The sequence below is a fragment of the Miscanthus floridulus genome, chromosome 2 (assembly GCF_019320115.1).
Source record: "Miscanthus floridulus cultivar M001 chromosome 2, ASM1932011v1, whole genome shotgun sequence".
NCBI classification, from domain to species: Eukaryota; Viridiplantae; Streptophyta; class Magnoliopsida; order Poales; family Poaceae; genus Miscanthus; species Miscanthus floridulus.
Window position 1 is genome coordinate 46,154,882 of NC_089581.1, and position 13,326 is coordinate 46,168,207.

The 13,326-nt window shown below is 44.2% G+C and overlaps 2 protein-coding genes across 2 annotated transcripts; both read right to left on the reverse strand.

Moving 5' to 3' along the window:
• Positions 1 to 56: 56 nt before the first annotated feature.
• LOC136523175 (uncharacterized) lies at positions 57 to 1,326 on the reverse strand. Its single transcript, XM_066516951.1, has one exon. It carries the CDS (start codon positions 464 to 466, stop codon positions 62 to 64), a length of 405 nt encoding a protein of 134 aa, XP_066373048.1. The 5' UTR covers positions 467 to 1,326; the 3' UTR covers positions 57 to 61.
• A 7,919-nt stretch (positions 1,327 to 9,245) lies between these two features.
• Positions 9,246 to 12,744, reverse strand: LOC136538669 (transcription termination factor MTERF8, chloroplastic-like). Its single transcript, XM_066530631.1, has 2 exons — positions 11,446 to 12,744; positions 9,246 to 9,849 (listed from the first exon to the last, which is right to left on the reverse strand). The coding sequence occupies exon 1, from the start codon at positions 12,655 to 12,657 to the stop codon at positions 11,488 to 11,490; it is 1,170 nt and encodes a 389-aa protein (XP_066386728.1). The 5' UTR covers positions 12,658 to 12,744; the 3' UTR covers positions 9,246 to 9,849; positions 11,446 to 11,487.
• Between the last annotated feature and the right edge of the window lie 582 nt (positions 12,745 to 13,326).

Consider the following 13,326-nt stretch of genomic DNA (forward strand, 5'->3'; position numbering starts at 1 on the left):
GAGGTTAACAGCAGTTTAAGGCATTGCAACATTTTTCAGTAGCAGGAGTAGCAGTAGCAGTCTAGAGGTGCAGCGAGGTGTCGACGTCGACTTCACCAGAGACATGTTTGTAGTTGTAGGTCTTACTGGGCCACAGCTCCACCGCGATGGGGTTACTATCGCCGTGGAGCTGGAAGCTTTTGCATTCACAGACAGTGGTTGGCACGGCCGGGAATAAGGAGGCGGCGGCGACGGCGACAGCGGCAGTGGTGTCACGCAGCGGCCTGCACGGGTAGAGCAGCTCCGGGTGGAAGAACCACTTCACGGGCATCTCCCTCGGGGAGGTGGTGGCCGCAGGGCTGGGGGCGAGCACGTGGAGAAGCCTCTCCTCCCGCTTCTCCCTGATCCTCTCCAGCTCCCTGAACCTCTGCTGCAGCAGGGCGATGGAGGAGAACATCACCTGGCCTTCGCTGCTCTGCACCCCCATGATTACTGAGGAGAGGGGAGCGAGCTCAGCTCAGGAACAAACTCCTCCGAGTCTCAGTTACGTGTTCGTGTGTATCAGTGCCTGTCTACTTCGCTCGGTGTGTGGGGTTTTGCTGCTTGAAGGGTGGTCTTGGGCATGTGCGTATTTATAAGCCGCAAAGTTTTGTCACGGCGCAGGGCGTCGTCTTGTGGTCGTCTTGCAAGTTGCGCCAATTCTTTCATCTTCCATTATGTGATGCTATGCCTGTAGTATGTTTATGGGCTGATTGAAAAACAAGGAACACTGCTGGTATGAGAGAGAATCTGGGAGGAGGGAGGGGAATGTCACGTCGCCCGAGAAAGGAACTGGGAGGCGTGCAGGTGAGAGAATAGGGGCGTGGGAGAGTCCAAGGAAATGGGGCTGTGGACGCTTGCGCTTGTTCCGTTCCTGGGGGTGGGAATCGCCGTGCGCCGTTGTGCGGGGTGGCCATGATTGCGCCTCTGTTTGTCTCTGTCACCTTTTTCCTGCGCCCCCTCCTCTCTTTCCCTTGTGCTTTGCTGCTGCAGCAGGGCAGGGGAGAGGTCTGCATGCCATGCCCTGCTGCTCGCAGCTCACTACTACTCCCTCTCCATCCAAACGGGCAGCTGTATGCTGCGAGCTTTTCCTGGTCTATAATGGCGTCGTTAGAGCTGTATATGTGCACTGTGGACTGTGGACTGTGGACTATGTTGCATGTAGGGTTCATAGCAACTGTGCCATGCACGGCAGCGCTTTCAGGTGTGGAACTGTGCACTCCATGAGCCATTGTCTTCGTTTGGCTGTGTGAACGTGTTGGAGAGTCTGGGAGCAGAAAGCCTGCGTTGAACGTTAAGTACTTCTTTGGGTCTTTGACTGCTGCGTCGATCGATCTGAACGGGAACGCTGATTGCACGCCGTGTAGTACAGTGCATTCAAGTAATGCTGAGCCGGCGTACGTGCTGCTTTGAAGTTTGAACTTTTGGTTAATTCAGGAAAGTTGATCAATCTGTTCGTTTGGGCTTGTTTGGCTTATAAGCCGTACTTTTTCAACCAACGAACAGTATTTTTTTCTCACACCAAATCAGTCCAACAGTACTTTACAGCCATGGTTTATCAGCCAAACAGGTCCAAACGAACAGGGCGCTGATGTTCTTTGACGGCCAGGTAAACACAGCCAATGCACCGTCAAAGACCTCTGTCATCGGATACTTCGGACAGTAATTGAGATATTCGTTACAAATGCTTCACTACCAGAAGAGAAAACTAGTCTTCGTTGGTTGCCTGCATTTTGGGAAAATAAGAAAGGGCCTGTTTGAATCAGAGTCGGGTTATTATAATTGGATTATCGATGCTAATAATTATAGTTATATTTCTTATGGTGGAACCTATCCACACATGTTCAAGTACTTGAGATGCATATGCTTGTATTTTGTTAGATTTATTTTAGGATTTAACAACGGATAGAGCTCATAAGCGTTTTTCTCGTCTAGCCTGCCAACTGTCATGACGCTACACGATATTTAAGTACCGACCATTTTCTCAATTGGTCGAGGATTATATTCTCCTTTTGATATTTTTTTTCTTCAAGTGGCCTAGGATTTTGTAGTCTAATGTGAACAATATTGAGGGTGAAAACAAATTAACAAAGAATAGATAGCCAAAAATGCCTAACAAAAAGGAAAATTGTGGGTTACTAGGTAAATATGTCTCATGAATTACTTGAATTAGAATAAAACATGTTTGATTATTTGAGAAAAAATCTGTACAACATAGAAAACTATTTGCCATTAAAAAATCACTCTGAAAATCTAGTTGGCTAAGAAAATATATAGTGTGCTCCATGGCTCCTAAGAATTTTTAAATATGTTATATAAATGGATATAAAAGAAGTCAATAAATCATTATGCTGATATTGTCTTTGCTATTATCAATCATCCAAAAAAATGTCTTTAAGAATAATATTTCTACCATGTGAAACAAGAAGAAAAAGACAAATCTTTGTTTGTGGTTGTTTTTTCCCTGGAGCTATTGTAAATGTCATTGTTGAGTTGAGATTTTTTGGAGTTCCTTTTTCTTTTTTTGCGACGAATGAGTAATCTGAACGTTTGTTTGTGGCTGTTGATTCCCTGGAGCTGTTGTAAAAGTCATTGTTGAGTTGAGATTTTTTGCAGTTCCTTTTTGCGACGAATGAGTAATAATTTTATATATAGAGATGTTTGATGGTAATAGCAGTACTCTGCTTCTAAAATACTAAAAGGAATTTCCGTTACTATTTAGTTGTGGATCACTGGATTGTGGCCTGAAGAAGTATGTTTTGAAACTCGGGATTTCATGGAGGATTTGTAGGAATACCCTAATAAACATGCCAATCCTCTCATGTTTTCTTGATTATTTTCTAGCTAGCTAGTTTCATTTATCTTTTGTGTAGTAAAGAGTATCCTTGCTCCAAACATGTAGCGGTGAGTTGAGTTTACTAATTTATGTGTAGTTAACCTAGAACTAGAAGCTTGGTAACTGAGCCTTATCTAATCTGGTGAAAGGTCCTAATGGCTAGATGAGGAGTGAATAGCCTATTAAAAATTTTTACAACAACACTTAGCAAACCGGTTAGACAATTATGAGGCGAAGCAAGTGTTGCGCTAGCCTACTAAAAATACAAGTCGCCTACCACAATTCTAGTTTCTATAGTTTCTAACCACACAATGGCTATGTCACTATACTAAGTTAATGTGCTCTCAAAGGCTAACTAAAGAGCCACACTAACCAAACTAACAAGCTCTCACAACAAGCTACACTAAAGAGCTTGATAACCAGTTTGCGGTAATGTAAAGAAAGTGAGCACGATGGTTATACCGCCGAGTCGATGAGTGAACCAATCAATCACAAGAATGAATACCAATGAATATCAATCACCTCGAAATCAAATGATGACACAATGATTTTTTTTTCGAGGTTCACTCGCTTGCCGGCAAGCTAGTCCTCGTTGTGGCAATTCACTCACTTGGTTCACACGCTAATTGGCATCACACGACAAACCCTCAATAGGGTGCCGCACAACCAACACAAGATGAGGATCACACAAGCCACGAGCAATTCACTAGAGTATCTTTTGGCTCTCCGCCGGGAAAGGTCAAGAACCCCTCACAATCACCACGATCGGAGCCGGAGACAATCACCACCCTCCGCTCAACGATCCTCGCTGCTCCAAGCCGTCTAGGTGGCGGCAACCACCAAGAGTGACAAGAGAATCCCGCAGCGAAACACGAACACCAAGTGCCTCTAGATGCAAACACTCAAGCAATGCACTTGGATTCTCTCCCAATCTCACAAAGATGATGAATCTATGATGGAAATGAGTGGGAGGGCTTTGGCTAAGCTCACAAGGTTGCTATGTCAATGTAAATGGCCAAGAGAGTGAGTTAGAGCCGGCCATGGGGCTTAAATAGAAGCCCCCACGAAATAGAGTCATTGTGCCCCTTCACTGGGCACAACACGGGGTGACCGGACGCGCCGGTCAGATCGACCGGACACAGGACCCCAGCGTCCGGTCGCCCGATGCTTGCCACATGTTATCGGCTTCAAACGCTAATCGCCCTGATCTCAACGGTCATCAAGTATATTTAAGTAGTGATCGGACGCGCTGCTCAAAGGGACCGGACGCACCAACACCAGCGTCCGGTCGTTTCCAGTAAGGTACCAGAAGCGAAAAAATCACGACCGGACACATTCGGTCATGCCCGACCGGACACACCCAGCGTCCGGTCACTCAACATCATCATACGTCATATTGACCGGACTCAGGCCCTGAGCGTTCGGTCATGAGACCGAAACCGCACGCTCACTGCTACCACTGACCGGACGCGTCGGTCCAACCGAGACCAGTGTCCGGTCACTTACAGTGGCCTCCGTCTTTTCTGTGTAGAGCGTCGGTGGCACCGTCGGACTGTCCGTACTCTACGGGTGGACACTCCGCCGGTGAAGTTTCTTACCCTTGCTCAAATATGCCAACCATCAAGTGTATCACCTTGTGCACATGTGTGTTAGCATATTTTCACAAACATTTTTAAGGGTGTTAGCACTCCACTAGATCCTAAATGCAAATGCAATGAGTTAGAGCATCTAGTGGCACTTTGATAACCGTATTTCGATACGAGTTTCGCCCCTCTTAATAGTACGGCTATCGAACCTAAATGTGATCACACTCGCTAAGTGTCTTGATCACCGAAACAAAATGGCTCCTACCATTTATAACTTTGTCTTGAGCTTTTTGTTTTTCCCTTTCTTCTTTTCAAGTCCAAGCACTTGATCATCACCATAGCATCACCATCATCATGTCATGATCTTCATTTGCTTAACCACTTGAAATATGCTACCTATCTCATGATTACTTAATAAACTAGGTTAGTACTTAGGGTTTCATCAATTCACCAAAACCAAACTAAAGCTTTTATCTAGCCTAAATTAACTTATCATCCAAACTGATCAGTTGGAGTCTTGTGACGATCTCTAGTTTGTTGTGGAACGAGACTGCCGGATATATTATACATGGGATGCGACATATATATTATATATATACAGTGTTGAACTGCTTTAATTTATCCTGGATAGCCAAAAGTAGAGTAGCCCATAACATGCAACATCCAGCATGTTCGCTTGTTTGTTGCAGTTAGGACTTACCGGTTATAGTACAGTATTTTTCTCTCATAACAAACCAGTATCAGCTGGGCTTATTAGTCCAGAAACCGATCAGCGAACAGACTGATAGTATATGCATATGCATGTACTGCTCATAATTCCCTGCTACGATCCTGACCGTACGCACCTAATCTTTCCATGCCCCAATATTTTACCGCTGCTGTGGCTTCCATGCATTCCCGGGTGAAGCCTTCGCGCGTGTGTGTTTGCATGCATGGAGAGAGTGAGGGACGCATGGGATGGGTTCACAATGGACGTACAACTAGAGACTATTTGAGAGAGAGAGAGAGAGAGAGAGAGAGTATATAACATATATGACCATCTTGTGTGATCTCCTTGACATTCTAGATCGAGAGAGATGGAGAGTAGTATGGGAGATCGACTTGTGTGGCGCGGCAATAATTTAAGCAGATTGATGGGAGCGAGTGATTTTTAAAGGCAGATCATCGATTGATGTGAGCGAGAGCTTAGCAGAGAAAAGAATTAAGATAGGTGATTGGTGGTGATAGGCCGGGCAGCCGTGCAGCAGCTAGAACTAGAACTAGAAGGGAAGGCTGATGGCAGTAGTTTAGGGACGGGTCCATGCATGGTCTGGAGCTAGCATCTATCGACGTTCCTGCGTTGTCGCGGAGCCGGTGGACGCGAGTGGCATGCGTGGGTGCACAGCATGCATTGTTGCATGCGAGATGGTGGTAGCCGGCGTCTCTCCTCTCTTCTCCATCGGTCGGTCGGTCATGACCTCGCAGCATGCATTCATGCCTCTGCTCTCTGCTGGTGTCGTGTCGTCGATCGGGGGTTGTGTGTTGCATGCTCCCTAGCTAAAAGCGCCGCCCTTGTTGCCAAAGTGCATGCTGCCTACGACCGCCGGCCCGCCGCCCGTCTTCTTTTTCTCGACTTGCTTTTCACGGCGGGGGCCGGGCACGGGCACGGCACAGTCTCCGATCAGGAGCAGGGGCAAGCCAACACCTGCTAGCGGACGAGAAATCGAAAGGGAAAGAAAGAATTGATGGCTCCGTCTACATGCATGCATCTTTCTTTCTGTCTGTCTGTCTGTCATTTTAATTTTATTTGACTGCATGCTCTGCTCTGCTATATATGCAAATATATATATATATATATATATATATATATATATATATATATATATATATATATATATATATATTTGCTAGTATATATATGCTGATTCATTTTTCGCGGATCCTCCGAATTTAATTTCACACCGTACAGTCAGAGTTGCTCCAAGACACGTCAATTTTGATGCGTCAATTATTGTGCATGTGGTTCCTGGTTTTGATCGATGGCAAAAAGCCGTAATGGAAGCACGTCGCGTCTTGCTCTCTTGCATGCATGCATTATATTATATATAATATATATGCATAGAGTATACGTGTGTCCTAGCAGCTACACAATGCAATGCAAAGAAGAGAAATGACACACATACAGTAGCTAGTAAATAAAGTGTAAACCTAAAAGCCCATGCATTATTGCTTTTTAAAAAGTGAAAGGTTGATGGATGGTTTTGTTCATGGCTCGAGGAGGATGTGTCCTAGTTGTTGGTGGGGGCCGGGAGAGTACCTAGGAAAATTTGCTTACATTTTCCATGCAATGCCAATTGGATGGATAGATATCGATGGTCGGAACATGCATGCATGCATGGGTCCACCCACGCACGCCTACTATTGTGACGCGTCTCAGCTTTTTAATGTGCCTGCGTGTGGCACTGTGTGTGAGGTATATATGCATGCAGCTGCGTACGTAAGGACACTCCGCAAGCTGCTGCCCAACTCTTCCCGCCGCATTGTATGTACCTCGTGGCGCATTAGCAAGGTTAGAGAGAGAGAGACAGAGAGAGAGGTGGTAGCTAGCTCAATGTTGAATTGTTGACAGACGATGCGCGGCAATTTCTTTGACCATGCATTCATCAGTGTATGGAGCGTCTATGTGCTTGTCCTGTTTGTTTATAAATAAAGAACCCGATCTTGCTGTGAACTTACAAAGTGTTAACGACAATCAATCATGAAAAATGGGGTGTATATAGATACGGTTCACAATGCATGCCATGGAGCACTAGCTAATGAGCCAGAAATTATTAAAACTTCTGTTAAACCAAACTATGCATTTTTTATACTACTTCATCCGTTCCAAATTATAAGACGCTTTGATTTTTCTAGATACATTTCATTAATTTTACCATTATCTAAACATAGTACATATCTAAGTACATAGCAAAGGTAATGTATAAAAAAAAGACAAAACGTCTTATAATTTGGAATGGATGGAGGAGTACATCCTTAAGCGGCAAGTACGAGGAACTCCCGATGTATGGGTTAGGCTATCAACCATGAGTATTTTGGTGGTAGAGATGGCCTAATAGGCTAAGCCCAATAGGCAGCCTAGGCGCGCACATGGCCCTAAAAAAGCACTGCATTAGCAGAGTCTAACCCGACCTCTATATATAGTGCTAATAAAATGCAGGCCTGGTCCAATGCATAGGGATAGTTGTGCACGTGAACTTGTTCGTGTTGGTTTGAGTTGGGGACCCAGATCGCTCCCATGTTTGGTTGATCCCCTATGTTTGGATTGATCCCCCTTCCAGAGTTTGTACAATTCTAGGTGGCTCATGATTTAAGTGAACCGTAGCCCTGTAAAATGGGTGGTTTATTTAAAAAAAAAAAGGCCAAAACATGTCGTACATACTTTTTTTTTTGAAGGAACAGGAGGGGTTTGCAACCCCTACTGGAATTTATTAAAAACGTAACCAAGACAATTACAAAGGTTCAAAGCATAGGGAGAGAAAGCAACAAGAAAAGGGGAAAAGAGAAAGAAACAGCTCATGAGACAAAGAAAGATACAAAGAAGATGAGCAAAATTACACAAGTTGCTCTAGCCATGATTCAATTTAGGGGAAGTACTTCTTTGCACGCCACAGAAAGTAGGCCAAAGATTTTCTTGAAAATGCCCAGACGTCTATTACTGCTCTTTTCCTGACTGTCCAAATACTCCAGCTCATGATGATGATCACTTTCATGAAGAAGGGGACACTCAGCTGGTCCCTGAAGCTGTCAAAATTTTGGATAGGATCAATAGAGTCATCTATTAGAATCCCAACTCTATTCCAGCAAATCCTTGACAAAGGGGCAATACAGAAAGAGATGATCCCTTGTTTCTTCGTGATTTTCAGAACAAAGTACACAGTCAAAAGAAGGTAACTGCATAGTTTTCCTTCGCATCCCTAGTCACTTACCACGCTAAGAACACAAGGTTCTACTGACTGGCCGCTGCTACTAGCTGCCAGCAAATAGTTGAACAAATTAAAGAATGAAACATACAAAGGAGTAGTCTGAAAAATATAATGCAAATCAGATAATATACTGTTATACAATTGCCAAAATGCCGTGCACTACACGGACATTTTGCATTTTCTTTTTACCTTTTGTTATAATCTCCTGACACGAATGTGCCTGCAGCTAGGCAGTAAAGTTCGAAGACTGGTCCTCTTCTTTTCTTTTCTTTTCTTTTCTTTTCTTTTTAGGAAATGACTGGTCCTCTTCTTATGATTATCTATCGATGTTGGGCTGCCTTTCTGTAACTTTGCACATGTATATTAACATCTGGGCGAACACTGGTACCTAGTATAGCTACTAATGGGCCGAGTAATTATAACTCCGGCCGTTTTATTACTATCACAAACGGCCGTAAAACGCTACGGTAATTAGGCCAACACTGAAAAGATATTACCCCTATATATTTCGAGCTCAACTCAAGGGTTCCTTGTGGTGCAATGTAGCACTCGGGTCCAAGCCCACGCTAACACTAAGCACAAATACATGTATTTTTGCGTATTTATTTAATACATAAATTAACGACGCTATTCTTTCTTTCAGTAGATGTGGAGGACGTACCCATCTACCAATCTCAGACTCTGGCGTGTAGAGGCGAGTGAATGCATATTTTTTATGCAAAAAAAAAAGTGAAAACATGTTTGGAAGTTTGGTTTAGGGGCATTAGTTTTATAAAAGATCATATTTTTATTTAAAAAAGAAAAGAAATCATCAGACCCTTTTCACAGAAAAATATAGTAGACCTCCAGCAATCCATTTGTTAATAGAACTTCTTAATCCAACCTAATCTCAGTTCAGAACTCTAAAATGCACTGCAGCGGTCCTTGGAGTTTCATAGTCTGCTGGCATCTTTAGAATTTAGAAACCGCAATCCCCACTTAAACAAAGTGGCATCTGAATGCTTTCTGCAAAAATTCCACACCCGCATCCTAGCTTTCCACTGAAGGATACAAAGGACAAAATTTACAACCTTCTTTCTTCAACCAGCGAGGCCGTCAAACAATAACCTAGAAGGTATTAAAAAATCACATTGCCTTGAGAGCCTGGTGAGAGCAAATCCTCACCTTGCCCCGAGAGCCTGGTGAGAGCAAATCCTGAAGTAACAGTTCATGCCCAAAGTCACACAAATGCAGCACTGTTCTTCTCTTTCGGCCTTGTTTGGATGCGCATGTATTTATCTTAATCCACGTGTATTGAAGTAGATTGGAGTGGAATTAAACTAAATTCCATTCCATTCCACTCCAACACATGTGGATTGAAGTGAATACTCATACATCCAAACAAGACCTTCATGGTGTATACAGTTCCTCAAACCCAATGTCCTTTGATGATTGCTGTATAGGTCACCTGAAATGCAATGAGGAGATTAGTAGTGTCACTACCAATTCGCACGGCGAAGGCAGAAACAACTCATATAAATTAGATCATACAGTGGATTTTGGGTACAAAATACTGTTCTATATCTTAAGCGGGCTGAAAATCAGGGGACAACTGTGATACATCAAACATTGTAAACAACACATTAGAATGTACCCCCTTCTTTTACTCCGACTTGTAGGATGAATAGTGAATGCTAGAAGTGCATGCAAAGTGCATAAATAATATACACAGTCATTTCCCTAAACTATAAATGCTAGCTTTCAAAAGAGTAAAATCTATTGAACACAGACCTATCATTAATGCTGCCAAAGAAATTTAATAATATTATTAATAATATATACATATATCTTCAACAAGCATCAGAGATCCTGGTCATCTGGTGTTAGTGCTGCAAACCTTTTTCAATTCAAAAATATTATAAAAGAAAAGAAAAAAATTTCTACAACACACGTGCACACACAAATTCCCTGTATTTTAACCAACCCCATCCCAGCACTGAGGCATGAATCATCATCCTCTGCTCTTGCTGTCCACATTTATAACCTTCTTCATGTATATGGTCTATAAAACAGCAAGTCGCGTTTAATTTATAATATTGTTTGAGGGAAGAAACGTTTTAGCATACCAAAAAACATCTAGCATGTCTATCAACCTTGAATAGGATTCACAGAATTGACGTTCTATTAGAGAGGCTTAGGTATACCTTCATTTTGCTTTGTACAAAGCAAAAGTAAAATTCCATGCAAACAAATTTGGCAAGAATAAAACAACAATGCCACCATAGCACCTGAGGAATGCGCCAAATTTCTCACTCCTGCTGCCCAAAAATACGCTCTTCGTCATCTAAGCCCCAGTAATGACGCAGATAGCCCATGATGAATTGATTATTATGTTCAAAGGGAAAAAAACTATGTTTACCCTATATCATGCAGCCGGTCTATCAAGAATGAACCTAGCTTGCAGAGCTGCCATTACATGACAAAACTCAGGAAATAATTTCAGTTTGGTTTGTACAAAGCCAAAGACAAATATAGGTGCAAAATTTTGGTCCAGAGGAAACCAACAGCAGCGCCTTCATGGCACATGGGCACCAAGGCAACTGAAAATCAAATCATTGCACGTCTAATGATCATGAATCTCTAATTTGCGGAACTTCTATTCAAAGGCACATGACTAACTTCACTTTGGTTTTATATGAAGCCAAACAAAACAAATCTTGCTAACAAATTTGGCTCCAAAAAAAAGACAGCAGCATTTCAGTTTAGTATTATAGAAACAATTTCAAACACTAGCAAGTCAGAAACTAAAAATACAAGGAAAGCACAGTACAAAGTCCACCCAAATACAGTAGAAAGAACACACAAACATCTACTGTTAAGAACCAAAGGAAACAACTCAATACATTACCAACCTTTTTAGTCCACTATACATATCTACTTATCTAGCTAGATGGAATTTCAGAACTAGAACACTGCCCTTCATTAGATACTAACAAAGTAACGATAAAGATGTCCATACAAAAATGTGAAGAAGTTGCAAGAATGAATTATGAGGATGCCAAACCTTAGAAGATGTTCTTTACAGCACTAATCACCAGAACATGTCTTAGCTCTTTCTATTTTCCTTTGTCATGTCGCCAAGGAGCTCCCACTGGTGTTTTCCAGCGCAGCTAGAAGCATAAGCAGCAGCAAGACCTGGGACACTCATCTCGTGAGGGAGCACAAGTTTACCCAGAAGATTATCATTGCCCATCAATGCAATAGTACTGAAGCTTAAACTAGAAGTCATCAATCCCCTGTCCTTGAGAAATTTCATCAAGTAATACCGCGGCAACAACCGACGCTCCACACTATACAATAGCAACACTGGCCGATGCACAATGTCTGGCATCTGCAACCCAACATCACCCATTAGAAAATCCAAGTTTTTGTGAACCCTTTCCGGAGCTAAGTTCAGGATATTTGGCGCCTTCCTCACTGCTGACGCTATATCATCCCTCGACCACCCAAGCTTCTCAAACAGCTGTATATTACTGTCGAGCTTCTCACGGTTGAAGATCGCAAACCTCATGAACGCGAAGGGGAACGCCCACGAGCCCTGCTGGATTCCCAACTCGGCAACGCGTGCCAGAGTTTCCTGGAGGTGCTTAGTGCTCCTGACAAGTACCCGGGACAAGAAAGTGCTGGGAATATCGGAAATCTGCATCCCGCATCGCTGAAGGAGGGCCAGGTTGGGCTTGGCAACCTTGTCGAGGTTGACGCTGAGGAGACTGCCGTTCATCTTGACGAACCGCAGGAGCTCGTCGAAGGAGCCGAAGACCCCAAGCCAGAATTCAAAATTGCGGCCGAGCGAGCGGCTGCGGATCCGGGTCTGGGCGGCGAGTACTACCTGGCCGACCTGGTGGCTCGACAGGCCGAGGCTGCGGAGCTCGGCGACGCGGGGGGACAGGGTCTTCCCCACGTCGGCGCAGAGGAGTCTGGGATCTTTGGCGACGACGGTGGCGAGGTCGGTGCCGGAGATGTCGAGGCCGGCCAGGAAGGCGATGACGGCGTCGGGCTTCGAGGGAGACCTGAGGCCGGGGATACTTTTGGATGCCTTGAGGGCCTGCTCTCCGGAGAGGCCGCATCTGGCGACGAGGTAGTCCGCGACCGTGAAGGGGTTGCTCGCGGCGGCGGCGGAGCCGGAGAGGAGGCGATGGAGGGGGGCGATGCAGGAGGTGGAGCGGCGGGACGAGGAGAATAGATGTGGGAGAATGCAATTTCGGAGGCGGAGCATAGCGTCGGGCGCGGCCGGCGGCCGGCGGCGGGAGGGATTGCGGTGAGTGAGATTGCGCCTTCAGCCTTGCGGTCATAGATTCCGCTGCTTGAAACTTTTTTTTTCCACGTTATTCCGTCCACACCTGTTACTAACGGTGTCAAATGGAGTTAGGAAAAGTCAAAACTACCCTCTAGCTAGAGTACCTCGCTGAAAGTTTCGTTTTTCTCCCGTACTACTCCCTAGTCCTGTGGCTTGGACATTCGTCTGACAGTGTCAACTTGAGGCTTAATCAGCCGCTAATCTGAAGCGCAAATGACCCTAACCCCTTAATAAAAGTCGTAGAGCTTAGGGGGAATGACAACTTTGTTGCAGCGGCGTAGACCGAATCAAAGTAAAATATGCCGCAAATAAGATTCGAAGATGGCTACTCAGACGTCTAACTCAAAGGATTATCCGCATACAGCATAGAAGATCACCAAATAGCAGAAGGGTTTGGATACCCAGGCTCACTCACAAGTACAGTAAAGCATATTATGCTTTTACAAACCAAACAAGTTTTGCTTTATATTAGCAATTTTATAGCACCATAGGACCGATGCCCTCGGTACTGCTTTGCGAATCAGAATCAATCCTTTTTCTGAGGATCCTCTCACTGCAGATTAGCCTGCAAGAGGCCATATCTTATCT

Bases quoted from the DNA above. Each gene is read 5' to 3' on its own strand.
- LOC136523175 (XM_066516951.1), bottom strand. From the start codon at position 466: ATGGGGGTGCAGAGCAGCGAAGGCCAGGTGATGTTCTCCTCCATCGCC.
- LOC136538669 (XM_066530631.1), bottom strand. From the start codon at position 12,657: ATGCTCCGCCTCCGAAATTGCATTCTCCCACATCTATTCTCCTCGTCC.